The 23,596-nt window shown below is 46.7% G+C and overlaps 1 protein-coding gene across 4 annotated transcripts in view; it reads right to left on the bottom strand.

The window, feature by feature from the left end:
• The window catches only part of PHACTR1 (phosphatase and actin regulator 1), a 298,473-nt gene that overhangs the window by 26,210 nt on the left and 248,667 nt on the right, over nucleotides 1–23,596 (bottom strand). For all 4 annotated transcript variants that reach the window (XM_010848777.1, XM_010848778.1, XM_010848774.1 and 1 more), the window contains exons 7-8: nucleotides 10,535–10,785; nucleotides 8,306–8,462 (exon numbers count right to left, since the gene is read on the bottom strand). In XM_010848777.1, coding sequence (XP_010847079.1) covers nucleotides 8,306–8,462; nucleotides 10,535–10,785 — 408 coding nt within the window. The remainder of the gene's footprint in view (nucleotides 1–8,305; nucleotides 8,463–10,534; nucleotides 10,786–23,596) is intronic.

Here is a 23,596-nt window from a genome sequence, read left to right as displayed (position 1 = left end):
AAAAACCCTCTGCAAGTTTTAAACCCTAATTTGGATTCTATTTCTGCTGGACAAAAAGCAGCTCTCTGGTCCTACACACTTGCTATATTGCTGGAAATTGCACAGGTGACCAGGGCAGCTGTGAGTCCTAAGTGCAGAGCGCTGGAAGGGCCCTACAGACGTGGCTTTGTTCCTTGACATCCAGTGTGGAGCCTGCAAACTGACTCCTCCCCTACACACACACGCACACACAGGCACACTGTCAGGGCTCATCTCTGGCAACAGGATGGCAAGAACTCAGTCTTCACTGCATTTCTTAACAGCTGGAGGCTGAGACAAGAGGGCAAGGCTGCAGATGTCTCTGCAAGGCTCTGAGACACGTTCAGCAGCTGTGGGTCCCTGTGAGACCGGCTGGGACCTGCAACCCTGTAACCGAGCGCTTGCGCTTACACCTACACCTGGACAAACATCTCCTCCAGCAACAGCATACAAAGAAACTATCAGGGACTGAAAGTAACTGCATGCATGCTCAGCTGGGGCAACTGGGAACAAGATACAAAGGGCCACAAATCAACCTCCATCTCAGAGGTGCTGGGAGCCCAAGCAGGGTCCTGGGCATGAGCCCTGCACACAGCACCACCAAGAGGGTAAGTAAACCACCTAAACCACTCCTCTAGTCCAACCTACCCTCATCCCATTTAAGGAACCAGCTCGGCCCCCACTTTGGCACCTGTTACTTGTTTTCGCTCCCCATGGGTGCAGCGTGAGTCCCAGTAAAGGCTTGCCTGAACCTCTCATCTGGCCTCTTAATCGGCTTCTATTGATTACAGAATTCAAGGACCCAAGTTGGCGATATCTATGACAGGTGTGGCTTCCCTGGTGGCTCAACTGGTAAAGAATGTGCCTGCAATGCGGGAGACCTGGGTTTGATCCCTGGGTTGGGAAGATCCCCTGGCAAAGGGAATGGCTACCCACTCCAGTATTCTGGCCTGGAGAATTCCATGGACCGTACAGTCTATGGGGTTGCAAAGAGTCAGACAAGACAGAGTGACTTTCACTTTTCATGATGGGTGTGGCTCACGCCTCAATGCCACAACCTCTACTCACAGGGTCCTGAAGTTTTATTCCACCTCCCCCCAACACACCTCACTTAAATCTTTCTCAGGACAATGTCTGAACCATTCATTGAAATTAACATAAAACCAATGTGCAGCTTCCCTTAACTTTCCATCGTCGGGTTGTGCTGTAGCCTTGACTCAACTCAGCACCTTTCACAAGATGTCAGCCTTTCTGAAGGGCTTTTAGAGAAGATTGTCTACTTTGCACAGTGAGTTAATGGGAGGTGTCAAATGATCTGAAAGCAGCTGAGCTGCTCGAAGATTCCACGAGTTTGTTATGCAAATGCTGCAGGATTCAATAACTCCATTCCCATCATATTTTGCCCAGATTTAGCTTATTCCAATCACTCAGTTGCAGCTTGGTGGCTGGTATCTAATTTCAGTTTTGTTTAGAGGAGGGCTCAGAATCCACAGAAAAAGCCCACTAACCTGAGCCATTCCCACCCAGGCGTTGCAGATGTGAAGGCGAGTGGATATCCATGCCCTCTTCCCGCTCCCCTGTGGTCTCCTCTCCACTCTATCCCTCATCACAGCCCAAGTGGTGAAGAGGAGGATGCGACTGCTGCTGCAAGGCTGCAAGGCCAGATGCATGAGGAAGCTCCTTCAAAACTTCACTCAAGTCTATTTTCCTCCCCTCTTTCTATCAAGTGATTCACAGGGATGTGTGTTTAGGGCACCCTCAAGTCAGCCAAAGTTGAACTGAATTCCTAGAGCCTTTGATTGTTATTCCTATTTTTAGAAAGTGTTTTTTTTGCAACAGCAGAAATTACCTGGCCTGAGAAGGTGCCAGCTTACACTCGGCATCAGCCCTTAGGTCTGGGGGAGATGCCATTTGCCACCTTGGAACTAGACTCCTAATGCTGATTTTCCCAAACTGTAAACAGTATGCAAGCTCCAGTCAGAAGGCAGGGTTTAATACTGCTTTTATTGCCTGTGCTACGAGCATGAAAAATGGATTTCAAGTTTCTCCCTTGAACATTATATGACGATTTAAAGCCGCACATAATCCTCTGTATATATTATTTTATATTCTGCCTGTAGTGTGAACTACTTAGGAGCATAAAATACAGATTTAGAATACTCTCTATTTCTAGCATATTCAATTCTACATAAGAGAAAATAACACGTTAGGTTTCATGGGAATGATCAGGGCGTCATTCCCCACCTCCCCTATCTCATTCCCCACACCCCTGTCAGTGTAAAGACAACAGCTTTTTAAAAGGGAGCAAGGACCTCGCTGGTGGTCCAGTGGCTAAGACTCCGTGCTCCCAGGGCAGCGGGCCTGGGTTCAATCCCTGCTCTGGGAACCAGACCCCACATGCCACAACTAAAGATTCTGCAACGAAGATCAAAGATTCTGCACGCTGCAACCAAGACCTGGGGCAGCCAAATAAATAAATAAAAGGAAACAGTAAAAAAAGAGAGAGAGAGAGAGAGATGACAACGGTAAGTACCAAGCAGGAGGCAAGAGGGAGAATTCTGGTAATTTTCAAAGGGGGCTCCTACATCTGATGCCCCGTGATGCATGGTACTGGATCTCAGGCCATAGGCACAGATTCAAACTGTCAACAATGACCGTTCTTTACCCTTAAATCCTTCTGATTCTGAGACTCATACACATTAAGGAAAAAAAGCAGCTACAGCTATTTCAACCAATTTCTTCATTCATCTTAACGTATTCTTCCACAGTCAATGACAAATATTCTGAAAACCAACTGACTACAAAGTCCTGAAAGACAGAGAGCTGAGTCAAAAGTTTTTTTTAGGGATACAGTATATTTCTTTAGTGATTAATCCCCATAACCCCATTCAAATTAATTGGGATCCTAGAAGATGCTAATTCCCAGTTGCTACAGATTTGGAACAATGAACTAGTTCATAACGGGGAAAGGAGTACGTCAAGGCTGTATATTGTCACCCTGTTTATTTAACTTATATGCAGAGTGCATCATGTGAAATGCCGGGCTGGATGAAGCACAAGCTGGAATCAAGATTGCTGGGAGAAATAGCAATAACCTCAGATATGCAGATGACACCACCTCAATGGCAGAAAGGAAGAGGAGCTAAAGAGCCTCTTGATGAGGGTGAAAGAGGAGAGTGAAAAAGTCTGGTTTAAAACTCAACGTTCAAAAAACTAAGATTATGGCATCCAGTCCTATCACTTCAAGGCAAACAGATGGGTATGGAAATAGACTATTTTCCTGGGCTCAAAAATCACTGTGGACAGTGTGGACTGCAGCTATGAAATTAAAAGACACTTGCTCCTTGGAAGAAAAGCTATGACAAAGCTAGACAGCATATTAAAAAGAAGTGAAAGTGAAAGTCACTCAGTCGCGTCCGACTCTTTGCAGCCCCATGGTCTATACAGTCCATGGAACTCTCCAGGCTGGAATACTGCAGTGGGTAGCCTTTCCCTTCTCCAGGGGATCTTCCCAACCTAGGGATTGAACCCACGTCTCCCACATTGTAGGCAGATTCTTTACCCAGCTGAGCCACAAGGGAAGCCCAAGAATACTGGAGTGGGTAGCCTATCCCTTCTCCAGCAGATCCTTCTGACGAATCGGGGTCTCCTGCATTGCAGGCAGATTCTTTACCAACTGAGCTATCAGGGAAGCCCATTAAAAAGCAGAGACATCACTTTACTGACAAAGGTCCGTCTAGTCAAAGCTATGGCTTTTTCCAGTAGTCATGTACGGATGTCAGATTTGGATAATAAAGAGGGCTGAGCACCAAAGAATTGATGCTTTTGAACTGTGGTGCTGCAGAAGATTCTTGAGAGTCCCTTGTACTGCAAGACCAAACCAGTCAATCCTAAAAGAAGTGAGTAAAAGTCACTCAGTTGCATCCAACTCTTTGTGACCCCATGGACTATACAGTCCATGACATTCTCCAGGCCAGAATACTGGAGTAGATAGCCTTTCCCTTCTCCAGGGGATCTTCCCAACCAAGGGATCACATCCAGGTCTCCTGCATTGCAGGCGGATTCTTTACCACTGAGCTATGAGGTAAGCCCATCCTCAACGAAATCAGTCCTAAATCTTCATTGAAAGAACTGATGCTGAAGCTGAAGCACCAGTAGATTGGCCACCTGATTCGAAGAGCTAACTCATTGGAAAAGACTCTGATGCTGGGAAAGATTGAAGGCAGGAGGAGAAGGGAACAACAGAGGATGAGATGGTTGGATGGCATCACTGATTCAATGGACATGAGTCTGTGCAAACTCTAGGACATAGCAAAGGACAGGGAGGCCTGGCATGCTGCAGTCATGGGGTTGCCAAGAGTTGGACATGACTGAGTGACTGAACAACACAGACACACACACATGTCCACATTTATCACACACTGAAGAATTCAGTCTCATGTCATCAAAGTGTATAGCGCATGCCCATAGCATTTAGGACTATCCTGTACACAGCAAACACTATGATTTCCAGGTCAGAAATTAAATCCAGGGGCACAGGCTGAGACATGATCCTGGGGCTAAATTTAATCCATGCTCGGTCTGTACAATGTTAAAAAAATTTGAAATTTTCATTAAAAAAAAAATTCAGATGTTTTTTCATAATATCAGATAAATGGTTCTTCATTTCTCCACAACAACCAGGGGCTGAAGCTGAAGAGTGGCGACCCCTTTTGATAAAGGGTGGACTTTTCATCTCACCCCAGTTTCCAGCACACCTTGATAATATCAGAACTGCCTGCTTTCCTTATGCTCAATACCTACCTGGCTCTGGGCATGCATTTGAGTTTCTGGCTCCTTTTCTAGGTAGACACACTTTATGCTTCCCCAACTGGTATGGTTTGAATTGCATTTCCCCAAAATACAAATGCTGAGGTCCTGGGACTTCTCTAGTAGGCCAGTGGTTAAGATTCCACCCTGTAGTGCAGGGGACTCGGGTTCAATCCCTAGTCGGGGAACTAAGAGCCCACATACTGTGTAGCAATTAAGTCCACAGGCTACAACTACCGAGCCCAAGCACTCTGGAGCCCACGTGCCACAACTAGAGTCCCTGTGCTGCAACTGCTGAAGTACCAAGCCCACACACCACAACCAGAGACCGCAGGCTGCAACTGGAGAGTCTGTGTGCTGCAAGGGAAGATCTAGCACGAGGCAATGAAGATCCTGCATGCTGCGGCCAAGACCCAACGTGGCCAGATAAACACACTGAAAACACAGTATTGAGGTCCAGGTCCAATCTCCAATACCTCAGAGTGTGAGCTTATTTGGAGACAGGGTCTTTTAAGAGGTAATCAAGTTAACACAAGTTGACGAGGGTTGGGTCTGAATCTAAGATGACTGGTTTCCTTCTAAAAAGGCGAAATGTGGGGAGACACACACAGCAAGGAGAATGCTGATGGAAGATGAAGGCAGAGATCAGGATGCTACATCTACAAGCCAAGGAAGGCTAAAGACTGTCTGTGAACCACCAGAACCAGGGAGGGGTCTGGAACATTCTCCCCCACAGCCCTCAGAAGGAACCAACCCTGCTGACACTCTGATTTCAGACATGCAGGCTCCAGACGGTGAGACCATACGGTTCTGATGGGTAAGCCACTCAGCTAGTGGTACTTTGTTATGGTGGCCCTAGAAAGTGAATACTCTCAGTGGCTGAAATAAAGTCAGCATCTCCTTTGATCACTGGGAAGAAGCATAGGTGAGTGGCCTGAATCACCAGCTACTCTAGTCTAGGAAAAGCACATCACAGGGAGAAACATCCTTTCCAACCCAGGCAAGGTTTCCAAGGCTTCCCTAAATGGGTATTTCCTAACGGTGATGTATTAAGGGTGAAGAGATGTTTTAGGGGAACAAGTGTCAGGGAGGCAGATTGCTCAAATCTTCATTTATTCTTGAGGTTAATTTCGTGCCTACGTGTACTGCAAGGCATCTCCCATTTTATCCTCCTTCCCAGGCTTTTTCTTCCCCTATATGATCCAAAGCATGCAGAAGTGCTGGAGGGGACTGAGGAGGTGGTCTCAGTTGGACAGCAATGGGCAGCGGGGTCTGAAAAGCTGGCTGTTCCTCAGAGGAGGCCCTGAGTAACTATGAACAGATCCTGTTTGAGTCTGAGCTCCTTTCTCTTAAAATCAGTAGTCCTTGTACGAGGTACCTAGAACAGTCAAATTCACAGAGTCAGAAAGTACACTGGTAGACGCCAGGAGCAAGGGAGTAGGGGAGAATGGGGAGTTAGTTTTTAAAGGGGGTCAGAGTTTCAGTTTAGGAGGGTGAAAAAGTCAGGAGATGGATGATGGAGAGAGTTATACAACAATGTGAATGTACTTAGTGCCAGTTAAATATGGTTAAAATAATATGTTATATACTAAGTGACTTGTACCATAATAAAAAAATTTTTTTTAAATAAGTAGTCTTGGTGACTTACGGAATGATTCACTTTCTAAAGGATGTTTCTGAAGCAAAAGAATGACTCCTTCAGGCATCAGACTTCTATTTGGTCCCTCAAAATCCTGTTCCAATGGGCCCGCGAACCGCCTTCTAGGTGGCGGAGGAGGGGAGGTTTACTTCAGTCAATCAACACTCCAAGCTGAGAAGTGAAGCAGGACCAGATCAGCTGTCCTCTGGCTGATCAAGAGGTCACCCTCACTATGAACACAGAGAAGCATGGCTCCATATCTGATTTTTTAAATTACGATTTTTTTGGGGGGCTGGAGTGGGGTAAGATGGATTTCAAATAAATAAAATGGAACTATGTGGGCTGACTACTAATCTTAGGGGAGTAAAAAGGTTGGTAAATGAAGGGAACTAAAGGTGGATTGGATAGCCAAGATCACGCAGGCTGACCACCTCCTAGGGTTCATGTTGAAGTGCCCAGACCCAGAGAGAAAGCAGTGGCACCTTGCATCTAGGGGGCTCTGGAGGGGCGAAGGAGTGTCCTGAGGTCTCTACATTTCCACGGACTAGAGGTTCCTGGAGAGAAAAAGACCTGCTCACGTGGCTATGAGACAGGACCCTCAGACCTGCGGATTTGAACCTTTCAGAGAACTCAATTTAATTTTTAAAGCACATACCCCTACATATGCCATTTCTTTATCTATAAGTTATGTATAAGTACTACTGCATGATATATACGGAGAAGGCAATGGCACCCCACTCCAGTACTCTTGCCTGGAAAATCCCATGGACAGAGGAGCCTGGTAGGCTGCAGTCCATGGGGTCACAAAGAGTCGGCCATGACTGAAGCGACTTAGCAGCAGCAGCAGCAGCATGGTATATATGTATAATACAGACATGATTGACTCAAAAAAAGAATGATGTAAAATAAATTTAAGTTCCAGCTCTATTTCATCTACCACATACCCCAGTGGATGGCCATGTTGGGCCCCTGGTTCTCTGCACCTGGCCGAGTCTGTATACATAAGGCAGAGCAACACATACCCAGCTGACTGTGTTCATGTCTGAAGGGCAGCCCACACCTCTCAAATAACGGTAAGTTGAAATAGTTATTCATTATCAAAGCATTCAAATGACTGAGGTTTAGGAGAGTCTGCCCAATAGCATCAATGAGAAAACATTTTTAGAAGAACACTATTTTTGCATTTTTAGGTAGAAACTCACGTACAGATGTGAGAGTTGGACCATAAAGAAGGCTGAGTGCCAAAGAATTGATGCTTTTGAATTGTGGTGCTGGAGAAGACTCTAGAGAATCCCTTCAACTGCAAGGATATCAAACTAGTCAATCCAAAGGAAATCAATCCTGAATATTCATTGGAAGGACTGATGCTGAAGCTCCAGTGCTGTGGTCACAGGATGTGAAGAGCCACCTCACTGGAAAAGACCCTGATGCTGGGAAAGACTGAGGGCAGGAGGAGAAAGGGACGACAGAGGATGAGATGGTTGGATGGCATCACTGACTCAATGGACATGAATTCGAGCAAGCTCTGGGAGACAGTGAAGGACTGGGCAGCCTGGCGGGCTGCAGTCCACGGAGCTGCGAAGAGTCAAACGTGACTTAGTGAGTACACAACAACAGCCTTAACACTGGACGTCATTTTACTTGTTTCTGCTCCCTTCTCCCAATTTGGGATTATTCTTAGAGTGCCACCTTATATTTTTATGCTATTAAAACCATCAGGATAAAATTATGTTTTACATCGTGCTCACTCCATGAGGACCGCAAACACGGCCACAGGCTTTTCAAAGAGAGTGAGATTTCGAGTGCACCTCAAACAGTCCAAGGGAGCCCCTGACCTACCTGGTGAGCTTGGTGCCAATCTGCTGCCGCAGCTCTAGTCGCTCCTCGTCCGTCTGGCGGGGAAGGATGTTCTTTTCTTCCAGCTCTCGCTTGGAGGGCCTGTTGCTGAGTTTGATGGCTAAGGAGTCCTTCCTGCACACCTTCATGGCCAGGGAGCCTGCAGGAGGGCAGAGATGAGTTAATGAAGTCATCGCCAACCTGGGCTCCGGGCTCCCCCAGAGTCAGCTGTGGCCCACAGGGCGCAAGACAGGGAGACGGATATAACAGCCCAACTCCTGAGAGTGGTCAAGACCTCAGCCAAAGGAGGAGAGTGACTGTATGTCACTTTCATGGTTTCTGCCATCAGCATGTCCTGTCTACCTCCCAGTGTGCCGGGCATGTGAGGAGCACACGGGCGACCTGTGATGGGATCTCTGCTTCCCCAGGAACTCCCCACCTGGTGGGAACACCGCAAAGGAGGGCAGACAGACTGTGGAGCATACAACAGACCGCGAAGGACGGAGGACGAGGGGCTGGCACGTGCAGGATAAATGAGACCGACAGGCAGCCGGCTGGAGTGCACCTGCCTCTATGAAGGCTCAGAGGTGATGTGTGATAAGCCAGGGAATCACAGGAGACAAGAGAGATCAGCTACAGCGGGGCTGGGGGTGCGGAGCAAAGTAAGGCTGGGCAACGTGGGTCAGCGTGGGGTGGGAGGGAGAACAAATTCACGGAAAGGCAATATTTGGGCACTGCTTTTCAACACAGGAGGTTCTGAGCACCTTCCATCTGGAATAAATCCATGCTTCTCAGCCAGGAGAGATTTTTGCCCCCCCAGGGGACATTTGGCAAAGTCTAGAGACATTTTTGGTTGTCAAACTGGGGTCTGGTGGAGAGGCTGCTACTGGCATCCAGTGGGTAGAGGCTATTCAACATCCTACGACACACAGGGCAGCTGCCATGACAATCAGTCATCTGGCCCAAGACGTCATGAGTGCTGAGGTTGTGAAACCCTGGTATAAATGCTCCATCATCTGGGCAGAAAGTGATGGGCAGAGGCTGGACAACATGGGCCTTTGGCTGCCCCTCCGTGGTTCTCTCCTTAATAGCAGGACTGTTTCTAGTGCTCAAGTTTAGTTTGCTACCTGAACCCCAGTATGTGAGGCAAGAGGAAAGGCCTGGGAAGCACCAAGTTTGGGGGATCCCTTTGGATTTTGCATAGTAAGTGGTTGTCTTCTTTCTTCTGCTGCTGGTTTTAGAACATGGGCTTTGGAGTAAGGCCCAGGCAGCTTCAGCTCTCAGCGCTGCCTCTTAGCAGATGTGAAGCTCTGGGCAAGATCCTGGCTGCTTCATTTCCTTCCGCACTACCGCCACCCCCCGGAAAATAGGGCAGGAATTTATGCCCCTGGGGGTTGTGAGATGTAGATAAGAATGAAATCTTAGCCTATTATCAGGCACACAGTAAAAGTTTGCTATTATTTAAGTTCATGCATTAAAAGTTGATAAAATATCAGTCAATATTCATTCAATTGAAACATTCATTTTTTGTAACCAGAATGACAGATTTTGAACTTTGCTTTCTTCATTTTTTGCCTTGTTTCTTAGCGCACTGAAAGGCCTTAAAGAAGAAATTTAAATTCAGTCTCTGAAGTGGTTGAGGTATGTTTAAAAATGAATTTGTTCCATATGCAACAGTTAGTACTTTAGTGTATTCTGTATACTGGAATTGAATTTTAAAGTGCTTCCTTCTCCTCACCCCCCTTTTTTTTCTTTGGATGGGGGTTTCCCTGGTGGCCCAGATGGCAAAGAATCCACCTGCAATGAGGGAGGCCTGGGTTTGATCTCTGGGTTGGGAAGATCCCCTGGAGGAGGGCATGGCAACCCACTCCAGTATTGTTGCCTGGAGAATCCCCATGGACAGAGGAGCCTGGCGGACTACAGTCCATGGGTCGCAAAGAGTCTGACACAACTGAGAGACTAAGCACAGAACTGCACATGGCATCCCACAGGAAGCAATCAGAGAAAGAAAGAACATCTAAAGAGGTAAGAGATGGCAGCATGATGCTGTGGTTTCTAGAGTTCTGATGTTGTTCAGAAGACCGTTACTTTCATTTTACTAATAAAGAAATAACAACACTGGACCTCAGATTTGAATCCACAGAGGTGGGCAGCTCCTCGCTCCGGCCATGCCCCCGCCTGGCCATGCCCCCCCCCATGCCCGCCACGCCCCAAGAGTTTAGAAGTACCTACTGGTATACAATGAAGTGTCGTCATCCTCGTCCTCTTCCTCCTCCTCCTCCTCTTCTCTTGTGTACAGGCAAGAAGAGTCTTCGTAGTCTGCTTCATGAGGCACGTTTTCTTTATTGTCATCACATTCAATCACAACAGTTGGCACTTGTCTGATTTCCGGAAGGCCCAGAGGTCCTGCTTTTGTGACACTGTCACCCGAGTGCAAACCAGAGCTGTGGTAAGAAGTAGAACAGGGGACCCGCTGCTCAGAGCTGTTTAAAAAGAAAGAAAAGAGGACATTCATTCTGGCTAAGGTGTCATATAAATGCATGGGAACCTTTTAAAACCCTGGCCGTCCTGCACTCAGAAGCGAAAGGTCTACGGGACAATTCGAGTCCCATTTCTCACCTACAGCTCGACGTGCTGGGACAGCAGAGCGACCTGGTGGTGGCAGCATCTGCTCTCTTCTGATGGCGGGCAGACTGTTAACTTTTCTGAGCCTCAGTTTCCTTGGATGAAACTGGGTAAATCCTATCTTTTCAGCAGGTCTGGTGCCTGTGCGTCCCACCAGCAGGGCCTCAAAGGAGCCCCACACTTGTTATTTCTAGAAAGGGCCCTCCAAGTGGTTTCTAGACATTGTCCATATCAGTCTGTTCTCCAGGACAGCTTTTGGAAACTCAGATGTGGCTATCTCATCTGTTAGAACCCTGAGTGTCTTCCTAATCTACAAAACCAGTGCTCCAAGACTGATACAGAAAAGTTGTCAAAAATCCACACTGCAGGCTACACCAGTCATAGCAAAGAACTAAATTAACTGAAACATAGCTTCTTATTACATCTGGCCTCCACCTCTGATGGCCAAGGGCAGGAAGGGAAAAACCTTCTGGAATGGTGTCGTCGCTTATAAGACCTGCTCTAAATGAAAGGTCTCACTGCCAGAGGAGAGGGAAAACCATTAGCCTGGAAGCAGCAGTTTAAACACAGCCCGACATGCAATACCTCGTATCGTCTGCCCCAGCCTCATCCCCCTACCTGTCCCCACGCAAGTCACGTTGTTCACATGGTAAACAAGGTGAGATGTGCTCCCATCTTACCTTCACCTTGCTAATTTCTGTCGACCTTTCAATACTCGTCTTGGGCAACACTTTGCCCAGGTTCTCGGGAGATTCCACAATTTTGAAAACTGGGAACACCCATTTGCTTGTTATTTGGGGAGGAGTTGCCCCCGCCAGCCAAGTGCTAGACACCTCCAGGGGCAGGGACTGTGCCCTCTTCACATCTGCAGCAGGTGCCTGGCACCGTGGCTGACAGTAAATGGGCACTCAGTCCGTGCTGATTGTCTTTGCTGGGCTGGAATCCCTGACATAGGTGCATTTAAAATGGGTGATGAATCATACTCAAAAGTATTAGTGAAGAGATCAGTCTTTAATTTTCAGGGACTATTTTTAGTGTACTGCAGAGCTATACACGCCCCTGACCTGACTGGCACTTTTGGTAACGGCTTAACGACCGAGTCAAATATGTGCAAGAACTGAGGCAGAGAAGCAAAAAGCGAACATTTATTGAATGTGTCACCCACTGTGCTGCAAACTTCCACATCCAGTATCTCATCACATTGTTAATAACAACCCTGCAGGAGAGGTGTCAGTTATCCTCATTTTAATAAGCAGGAAATGGAGGCTCTGAGAGGGTAATTAATAAGCCCACGATGGCACAGGTGGTCAAGGAGCCAGTTAGAATTTGAACTTGCTCTGTTTCAATATGCTGTATCCAAACACTGAATTGTGATACTTGTAAGATTGTGTATTTTGGTTAAACACAAACCCTACTAACCATGCACACGTGCATTCAAGGCGGAGGAAACATCATGCTTTGTCAACAACATGTGTACCAAGCAGGCATCGTGACTCTGTAAATGTTTTAGATGTTACTAACCAGGGTAAGTAATAGTGTCCCCTCTCCTGTCACGGTCAGGTCACAGGGCACTGAGTTTAAAGGATACGTCTTGGATGCTGGGTTTAGAATGGTCAGGATGGGGAAAGGACTCGAATGTTTACCTACTGTCACAACGACCTTTGCACCAGAATGGCAGTGTTGAGAAGCTGTAACAGAGCCTCAAATCTTCACTATCCATTCCCCACCGCCCCCCCACCCACCGTGGTTGTGAGATCTTAGTTCCCTGACCAGGAATCAAACCCATGCCCCCTGCATTGGAAGCATGAAGTCTCAACCCCTGGACCACCAGGGAAGTACCAACTGTTCAGTTCTTTACAGAAAAACTTTCCTGACCCCTGATCCAAATGAATATTTCTAACCTCTATCACAAGGGGACGACAGAGGATGAGATGGTTGGATGGCATCACTGACTCGATGTACATGAGTTTGAGCAAGCTCTGGGAGTTGGTGATAGACAGGGAAGCCTGGTGTGCTGCAGTCCATGGGGTCGCAAAGAGTCGGACATGACTGAGCGACTGAACTGAACTGATCATCCCTCACCCCTCAGCTTTTCTGTGTGAGCTACATTTGAAGTCCACAAGTTGTATGTTGACTTCCCTCGTGGCTCAGACCCCGATGCTGGGAAAGATTGAAGACAGGAGGAGAAGGGGACGACAAAGGATGAGATGGTTAGATGGCATCACTGACTCAATGGACATGAATTTGAGCAAGATCCGGGAGTTGGTGATGGACAGGGAAGCCTGGCGTGCTACAGTCCATGGGGTCGCAAAGAGTTGGATAAGACTGAGCGACTGAACTGAACTGATGCTGAAGCTTCAATACTTTGGCCACCTGATGCGAAGAGCCAACTCACTGGAAAAGACAGTGATGCTGGGAAAGACTGAAGGCAAAAGGAGAAGGGGACGGCAGAGGATAAGATGGTTGGATAACACTGCCAACTCAATCGACGTGAATTTGAGCAAACTCTGGGAGATAGTGGAGGACAGAGGAGCCGGGTGGGCTATAGTCCACGGGGTCGCAGAGTCGGATGCGGCATAGTGACTGAACAAAAACAATAACAACAATTAAAACTTTTAAAAAGCTTGTCTTAAACTCCATTAAGGTACCACCAATGATGTGTGCATATACATATATACACACATATATATATAATACACCGTATTTTGATTAAATGTGTTGGGCTCGACCAGAGTCTCTCAACCTTGGCGTGGTTGACCTTTTGGACTGGGTCCTTCTTTGTGGCAGGGGGTTGTCCTGTGTGTTGTAGGATGTTTAGCAGCAAACCTGGTCTCTACCCACTAGATGCTAGTGGCATCTCCTCTGGTGGTGACAACCCCGAGTATCATCAGATATTGTCCAATGTCCTCTGGGGGGCAAAGCTGCCCATTTGGGAACTACTGACCTAGAGTATAGGGCTTCCCTGGTGGCTCAGATGGTAAAGAATCTCCTGCAATGCAGGACAGCTGGGTTTGACCCCTGGGTCTAGAGTATGCAGACAGCTCTGCTACCTGCTGCATCCTCAGAGTTGTACCGTGTGAGTCTCCTCTAATGCAGCCTGGGTATTAGTGCTCAGCAATCTGCAGTATTCGCTGAAGGGTGAACTGCTCAGATCCCTTGACCTGCTGTGTATCAGGCTGGCACTCTGGGGGCGGTACCAGCCCATCTGACATCGTGACAGTTCCGCTGAGTGCATTATCTCTGCTCCTGCTGTGGTCCCAAAGCAGTTACCCTGTTAACACAGGCACTCTGAACCCATCTGAGGGAAGCAGCTTGGCTTGTTATGTGGCCCAGATGGGTGAGTTACAAAATGACACTCCAGCAGCCTGAAAGAGTCACCACATCTCCCAGAGTACCTGTCAACGTTCCCAAGGCAAAGCTGACTCATGTAAGCAGATCTATTCTAGACCACTCAGGTCAACACTCTTTGGGGATTAAGTACTGAGTTTGCTCAGAAGTCAAACAGATCTCATTTTGAAATAGAAACACGTATTTTAAGTGCTGCTGCTGCTACTGCTGCTAAGTTTGCTTTAGTCGTGTCCGACTCTGTGCGACCCCATAGACGGCAACCCACCAGGCTCCGCCGTCCCTGGGATTCTCCAAGCAAGAACACTGGAGTGGGTTGCCATTTCCTTCTCTAATGCATGAAAGTGAAAAGTGAAAGTGAAGTCACTCTGTCGTGTCCGACCCTCAGCGACCCCATGGACTGCAGCCTACCAGGCTCCTCCGTCCATGGGATTTTCCAGGCAGAAGTACTGTAGTGGGGTGCCACTGCCTTCTCCATTTTAAGTGCTAATGAAAGGTAAATGAAAAACACTTTTAAAATGTGTGCAGTATACTTATTTTCTCTAAAAGAATCATAATGGAAGTAATTTATGAGCAAGCTGGTTTGGTCAGACATTATACAGATTTTGGGCTTCCCCAGTGGCGCAGATGGTAAAGAATCTGCCTGCAATGGGGGAGACCCAGGTTCGATCTCTGGGTGGGGAAGATCTGCTAGAGAAGGGATTGGTTACCCACTCCAGTATTCTTTCCTGGAGAATTCCACGGACAGAGGAGCCTGGCAGGCTACAGTCCATGGAGTTGCACAGAATTGGACACAACTGGGTGACTAACGGAGAAGGCAATGGCAACCCACTCCAGTACTCTTGCCTGGAAAATCCCATGGACGGAGGAGCCTGGTGGGCTGCCGTCTATGGGGTCACACAGAGTCGGACACGACTGAAGCGACTTAGCAGCAGGGCGACTAACACTTTGTAGCGGCTTTGAAATACACAGAATGCTTTGTTGTACTTGTGAAATTCTCTTGTTTAACCTGAATTTACATTCCATGGTGATAACATGGTAAAGTGAAAGTGAAGTCGCTCAGTCGTGTCTACTCTTTGCGACCCCATGGACTGTAGCCTACCAGGCTCCTCTGTTCATGGGATTTTCCAGGCAAGAGTACTGGAGTGGATTGCCATTTCCTTCTCCAGGGGATCTTCCCAACCTAGGGATCGAACCCGGGTCTCCCGCATTGTAGACAGACGCTTTACTGTCTGAGCCACCAGGGAAGTCAACAGAGTAAACACAGTAAACACAGTGTCCTTAAAGTAGGTGAACACACACAAGAAAAAGTCACCCCTGGGTGGTGTTCACTGTTTCTCCTCCAGGCGGGCGATCAGGAACTAACCCTGGAGGTGACCATGGAGCCCTCACCCTGACCTCATAGCGGGAGTCTCCCTAACCCCTCCTGGACCACTGCCTGCAACGGTGATGAGAGCTGATGCTTTCAGTGCTCACACGGCACCAGGATAAATCCATGTAAGCCTCACAGCCACCCTGTGAGATCAGAATTACTGTTACACTCCCATTTTAGAGAGGGAACGTGAGGCCGCCAGGCACGGTCACAGCGAGAGGGGTGCAGGCGTTACTGAACTCGGGCAGTAGGGCTCGTAGAGCCTGGTCTTGTACTGGTGTCACCTGGGCAGCAGCAGAGCCCTGCAGTGGCTTCAAGATTTACTTTTTCCAGAACTTTCTCTCCTTCTCACCACCACCCACACAACTCCTTGCTGCTGTCAGACAGGTCTGAACATGACATTCCCTCAATTAAAAGACCTTTCAAGGGTCTCATTGTCAACTGGACAAACCTCACCCTCTTTGGAATGGACGAGGAGGTGCCTTGCCATCTGCACCCCTCATTCCTTCCAATCTGATTTGTTACTGTTATTTACCATGCACCCCGAGTTCCAGCCACAGAGGCCTTTTGGCTTCTGAAGCATACTGTCCGGTTCTAAATGTTGCTTCTTGACCGGTATACAGATTTCTCAGGAGGCAGGTCAGGTGGTCTGGTATTCCCATCTCTTTAAGAATTTCCCACAGTTTACTGTGATCCACACAGTGAAAGGCATTGGCATAGTCAATAAAGAAGAGATAGCTGTTTTTCTGGAATTCTCTTGCTTTTTCTATTTTGTCAGTTAGAACGGGACATGGAACAATGGACTGGTTCTAAATTGAGAAAGGAGTATGTCAAGGCTGAATATTGTCACCCTGCTTATTTAACTTACATGTAGAGTACATCATGTGAAATGCCGGGCTGGATGAAGCACAAACTGGAATCAAGATTGCTGGGAGAAATACCAATAACCTCAGATATGCAGATGACACTACCCTAATGGCAGAAAGGAAGAAGAACTGAAGAGCCTCTTGATGAAAGTGAAAGAGGAGACTGAAAAAGTTGGCTTGAAGCTCAACATTCAAAAAACTAAGATCATGGCATCTGATCATTTCATGGCAAATAGATGGAGAAACAAGGGAAACAGTGTCAGACTTTATTTCCTTGGGCTCCAAAATCACTGCAGATGGTGACTGCAGCCATGAAATTAAAAGACGCTCCTTGGAAGAAAAGCTAGACCAACCTAGACAGCATATTCAAAAGCAGAGACATTACTTTGCCAACAAACGCCCATCTAGTCAAAGCTATGGTTTTCCAGTAGTCATGTATGGATGTGAGAGTTGGACCATAAAGAAAGCTGAGCGCCGAAGAATTGATGCTTTTGAACTGTGGTGTAGGAGAAGACTCTTGAGAGTCCCTTGGACTACAAGGAGAGCCAACCAATCAATCCTAAAGGAAATCAGTCCTGAATATTCATTGGAAGGACTGATGCTGTAGTTGAAGCTCCAATACTTTGGCCACCTGATGTGAAGAACTGACTCACTGGAAAAGACCCAGAAAATGGGAAAGGTTGAAGGTAGGAGAAGGGGACGACAGAGGATGAGATGGTTGGATGGCATCACCGACTTGATGGACATGAGTTTGAGCAAGATCTGGGAAGTGGTGAAGGGCAGGGAGGCCTGGTGAGCTGCAGTCCACAGGGTCACAAAGAGTCGGATAAGATTGAGCGACTGAACTGAACTGAAGCACACTTTGAGCTCTCCCGCCATCACTCCACCTCAGAACAAGCCCCTCAGAGTTTGGTTGCAGCAGCCCACCCAACCTCAGGGAGAGCCTTGATGCCATTCTTTGAGCAGCCTTTCCTGATTTTTCAGTGGAAACCAGCCCCTTCTGCATCCACAGCCTCTGTTCCCACCTCTTTTCTAGCACCTGTCGGGTTATATTATAATCACATATCTAAGCATTTACTCCCTGCCCCCAATGACTACAAGCCTTTCAAAGACAGAGGCTGATTATCATTCTCTTCATATCCTAGCCTCGTTTTTGTCCACATTTTAAGAACTGATGGAAAAGTCAATCAAATATTTGAAGTCTCTAGGAGTCACAGTAGTCATAATACAGTTCCCATCATTTAATTCACTAAAATAATCATCCTCGACCCTTAGATAGTCTTCCTGTGTAGAGAAAGTGTCCTGTGAACAGAGAATTAGAGATGTGGAAATAGCGAACTAGGGTTCTTAAGAAGATAACGCAAAGAGATAAGGCAGAGAGATCTGTGCAAAGAAGAAGGCCAGGGTACCCAGGACAATGTGAGCATAGAAGCACAGAGAGCTTATGGCCACTGCATTTTTCCCAACTCTACGCTCACAGGCTCTCAGGCCCCTTCAGTAAGATTGTCCAGAGTCAGGCTGCGTTGTATGGTGAGCTAGTTGGGCTAGAAGATTTCTTCTCATGTGACATTCTACAATAAATTTATATTAACACCTAAGGGCCTACATTATTCTCCAGGAGGAGGGGGGAAGAGATTCCGTTCCCTCATCTCAAAGGCTCCAAATGATGTAACTTTCCTGAGATGTGTTACGAGTAAGAAGAGATGCAGTGGGTTTCTTGGTGCCGCAGTGAGGATGCAGCTCCTGGAGGACGGAAGGGCATCACTATCGTAGGTGATGCTCACTCCCCCGCTTCGCGCCTCCTCCAGTGTATGGATGTAAGTACACAGCATCTAACACATTCACTGGCGTATCACCTGCCTCCTCCAGAGAAAGGGAAGCCTGGGAGGATGTCCACTTTGTTTTGTCCTCACTTTCTCCCCAGACGATGGAAGTGCCTGAGTACTTTCCTTCATGAAACAACTGAATAAGCCAGAAGGAACAAGCAGAAGTTTACCTAAATTAGGAGGCCTGCTATTCACAAGAGACACACGAAAATAAGATTCAGGAAGCTTGAGAGTAAAACAGCAGTCCTAAGTCAGTAAAAAGCAGGCATTGCAAACTCTCTTCGCCTTCTCTCTGTCCCCGTGACATGTCAGGAAGTCCAAAGCTGTTTCTCCTCCCCTTGGTGCTGTCTCCATCCAAAACAACACTTAGCCAGTCTTCTTTTTGGAAAATCCAACTCTCCGTGTGGGCTCTACTAAAAGAAGTAGGATGACCCAGAGGGAGGGTATGGGGAGGGAGGAGGGAGGAGGGTTCAGGATGGGGAACACATGTATACCTGTGGCGGATTCACTTTGATATTTGGCAAAACTAATACAATTATGTAAAGTTTAAAAGTAACATAAAAAAAAAAAAAAAAGAAGTAGGGGGCTTCCCTGGTGGCTCAGTGGTAAAGCATCTGCCTGCAAATGCAGGAGATGTGGGTTCCATCCCTGGGTCGGGAAGATCCCCTGGAGAAGGAAACAACAACCCAGTCCAGTAAGTATTCTTGCCTGGGAAACCCCACAGATAGAGGAGCCTGGTGGGCTACAGTCCATGGGGTCGCAAAGAGTCAGACATGATTTAGTGACTGAACAACAACAAAATAGGAGACACGTAAATTGAGAACACAGGGAGCTTCCCTGATGGTCCAGTGGCTAAAACGTCACACTCCCAATACAGGGGGCCTGAGTTCAATCCCCGGTCAGGGAACTAAATCCCGCAGGCCACAACCAAGAGTTCTCGTGATGCAAGTACAGATCTCACATGGCGAAAGGAAGACTGAAGAGCCCGTGCGCCACAGCCAAGACCTGCTGCAGCCAAATTAAAAAAAGGCAAAGGACACAATGGCCCCCGTCAGGCCCCCATCCCCCCTCACCACTTTTCCCTGTCATTTAAACAGTCACGTGTTTCCAAGAAATCCAGAGACTTTGAAAACTGAGGCTGTTTCACCTTTCCTGTTCATGACTGGGTGAGGGAGAGGCAGCTTGTTTTTAATAATTCATTAAGAAATGCATGCCAAGACATCTGTGACAACCAGGGTCATTACACAGTTAGCCCCCTTTCAAGGGAGCTTCATAACCATCACTGTATCTCCATCACATGATAATAGGGAGATGCGTATAGAGCACTGTGAATAATCCTGCGCGTGGGATTACCCGCCATCACGCACCTTTGATACTCTCCTAGGAAATCAGGGGCAGGTTTTGAAATTAAAAATCACTGACTATTTTAAATCCTTTATCTTCCCTGAGAATACCTGGGGATCATTTCACCACTATTTTTAAAGAAAAACGTGTCATAAAGGGACACTGCTTTCTGGCATCTGATTTCATATGCAACCATTGTTAAAATGCAAAAGGAAAAAAAAAAAGATGACATTAACCTCCTGAAAGGACAGAGAAAATGTATTCCCCTCCAATAGGATGCTGAAAATGACATTAAACTTCAACAGGAATGGCTTTTGTCATTCAGACCGCACAGACTCATAAAGGGAGTTTTCAGAGAGAGTTTTCAGTAGGACGTTTCTTCTTGGAGCCCAAAAATGTGTGAGAAATTATGCTATAGATGGCAGTGCCTGAGGCTGGAAGATGACAGAAGTAACCACTAACACCCTCAGTTCAGTTCACTTCAGTTCAGTCGCTCAGTCGTGTCCGACTCTTTGCGACCCCATGAACCGCAGCATGCCAGGCCTCCCTGTCCATCACCAACTCCTGGAGTTCACTCAGACTCACGTCCATCGAGTCAGTGATGCCACCCAGCCATCTCATCCTCTGTCATCACCTTTTCCTCCTTCCCCCAATCCCTCCCAGCATCAGGGTCTTTTCCAATGAGTCAACTCTTCGCATGAGGTGGCCAAAGTACTGGAGTTTCAGCTTTAGCATCAGTCCTTCCAAAGAAATTCCAGGGCTGATTTCTTCTAGAATGGACTGGTTGGATCTCCTTGCAGTCCAAGGGACTCTCAAGAGTCTTCTCCAACACCATAGCTCAAAAGCATCAATTCTTCGGCGCTCAGCCTTCTTCACAGTTCAACTCTCACATCCATACGTGACCACAGGAAAAACCATAGCCTTGACTAGACGGACCTTTGTTGGCAAAGTAACGTCTCTGCTTTTGAATATGCTATCTAGGTTGGTCATAACTTTCCTTCCAAGGAGGAAGCGTCTTTTAATTTCATGGCTGCAGTCACCATCTACAGTGGTTTTCGAGCCCAAAAAATAAAGTCTGACACTGTTTCCACTGTTTCCCCATCTATTTCCCAGGAAGTGATGGGACCGGATGCCATGATCTTCGTTTTCTGAATGTTGAGCTTTAAGCCAACTTTTTCACTCTCCTCTTTTACTTTCATCAAGAGGCTTTTGAGTTCCTCTTCACTTTCTGCCATCAGGGTGATGTCATCTGCATATCTGAGGTTATTGATATTTCTCCCAGCAATCTTGATTCCAGCTTGTGCTTCTTCCAGCCCAGCGTTTCTAGAAAACAGTTTAATCAGCTTCCCCGGAGGAAAGCAAGCAGGCATTGTGGTGCTCATCACAGCCTTCTAAGATAAGCAACTCCACTGGAGATCTTGTGTTTCTGTGGGACTTTAGTCAGCAGGAAACGATGCCATTCTATATATAGAGCAGGAGACTGAGATTTCCTGAGTGGAGAATGTGTTTTCAGTCTTTTTTTCCAGAGGTGGTAATGAATGCAAATGAATGCATTTACATCCCTTGTTCTGTCCTTCTAGGGACCAATGACTCACATTTCTGAGATGGTGTCTGGGGTCAGGATGTGGTGAATAGGACCGTATGACACACCCAGAGTCTGCCTGAGAGCATTCTCCATCTCTCACGGAGGAACCAGACAGCGTTGGTTCTTCCACATGACTTTGTCCCTAGACGTCAGCTTGTCTGGACGTGGGGTCAGGAGGGCAGGACCTGGAGTGAGGACCACATTTGGGTCCCAGCTGAGCCACTCATTAGTACAGCATCTTGCTTTTTCAGTTCCTCATCAGGTAAATGGAGAAATCCTTCTACCAAACTCACAGGCTGCTGCAAGATCAGAGAGTAATGACTCGTAAACCTCAATATTGGTAGTTGCTGTTTCAGCAAGGGATGTACTTAAAGCTCAGCAATTTATCATAGACCAATCATTATGGATATTATCCATTAGTTTATTAAAATACTTCCTTTAGCCTTTTCAATATCTTTGGCCTGCACAGTCTTTCTAGATAAATGGTTTCCAAGAAGATCAAAGAATCGATACTTTTTCATCGGGCAAGGGAGGGATTTCTACTGATGCACACATAGGAAAATTCAGTGGCAGATTCTCTTCTGAAAAATATACTTCCTTTTTTAATCCCTTTAAGACTTCAAAAGATGTTAATGAATCATCTAGTCTCATTTTAACCTTCCTCTGACCAGTTGGCTCACCAGCCTTGTAGGAAAGGATCTGTCTTGCTCAAAGTGACATTACCTTGCTCTGCAATCTCATCCTACCCCTTAAAATAGCAATTATAGTGCAAAACATTATCTACATGCAGCCACTTACAGATGATAAATATATGCTGTAAAACTGAAGTACTGGCCTAAAGTAAGAGATTGATAACTCTGGCCTCAAAGGGTCAGAGACAAATGTCTCACCAGAATTGCAGAAGATTTTGAAGAGATGGTCATCAGGGTGAAAAAGAGATGCTTTCCCTGGAAACACATTTCATTTGAAAATATATGCCATTTGCTAAACGATGAGCAAAATACCAAACTTCTTCAAATAAATGCCACTTCACAAATCAGATAACACGGGTATTCAGAGGTTCATTTTCACTTGGTATCACGGCATATCTGCTCACCATCACATGAACACTCCGACTTGCAGGTGGAAACACTGACAGAAATCAGTGCAGTAATTATGTCAGACTGATACAGCCAGAAGAAACCCAAGGGCCCATCTAGTTCAGGACCAAGAGTTACTCTTTTCCCATGACCCTGGAGGCCACATAAAGAAAAGTAATTGTCACCTTGAAATGTTTTAATGCTAAGATTATAAAAGAACTGTGATCTTGAAGAGTCTATAGATAATGATAGAATAATAGAATTAGTGAAGATTGAAGGGATTTTTTTTTGGGGGGGGTGGTTACTGATTTCAATTTCTTCTGTCCAATATTGAAACTGTCCCTTTTTCAATAATCTGGACAGGTAGTAATGTAATCCCTAGCTAATGTATGCAGTACTCAGTATTTTACTGAGTAATAATTTTACATTATTACTGTCCTCATTAATAAGAGTTCAAGATGGTTCTGGAAGCCTTTCTGGGTCTGGTTGGTCATCGTTGGTCTGGACTATCTGTATTAACACAGATATACAACTCTTCTGGGAAAACCATTCCATTTCTAAAAATATTCACATTAGGGTTAATTTCATGACATAGAATTAGAGGGTTGACGGGGACATCAACAGACGATCTCACCTGCAGGGTTTTCCTTTATGAAGCACACGAGTAAACCACTTGGGACAGTGGCTGGCCTGATCTTTTAAAAAGATCTCCTGTATTCTCTGCAAAGGTTCCTAGGCTCTCCTTACTCAGATGACAATCTTCTGTCATTTCCCTCATTCTCGATGATTGGTCCTCTAAGAACCTGCCGAATAACTGTCAACTTCCTGCCTTTTCTTATTAAAAATCTCATCGCCCAGCTTGGAGTATCACTCCTTCCTTTAATCTGCCTAGAATATTCATTCTCTCATTCTTTTCCCCTCCTCTCCCGGTTCTTTCAGTCCCTTAGATTTCAGTTTAAATGCAGCTCTCCAGAGAAGCCCACCTGCGGACCCCCTGCCCTGCTCCCCCGGACGCCCCCAGCTTCTGCACCCTTGCAGGTACTGGCCGGCCAGTGTGTGCTCCCAGCAGACTCCATGCCGCTCTGAGGGCAGCATCCTTTATGTTTCGTGCAGGGCTGTACCACCAGCAGGGCGGCAAGCTCTGAAGATTCTGAGGGTAAGGAGCTCCAGGAACGCTGGAGGTGGAGGAGGGAGGGAAAGAGACCCAGAGGCCAGCCTTTCTCCCACCTCCTGCAGCACCAGGATCTCCAGG

This window comes from Bison bison, unplaced genomic scaffold (assembly GCF_000754665.1).
Source record: "Bison bison bison isolate TAMUID 2011002044 unplaced genomic scaffold, Bison_UMD1.0 scf7180017864274, whole genome shotgun sequence".
Taxonomy (NCBI): domain Eukaryota; kingdom Metazoa; phylum Chordata; class Mammalia; order Artiodactyla; family Bovidae; genus Bison; species Bison bison.
The sequence above is the reverse complement of the archived record's forward strand: the minus strand, read 5'-3'. Positions and strand labels throughout refer to the sequence as shown.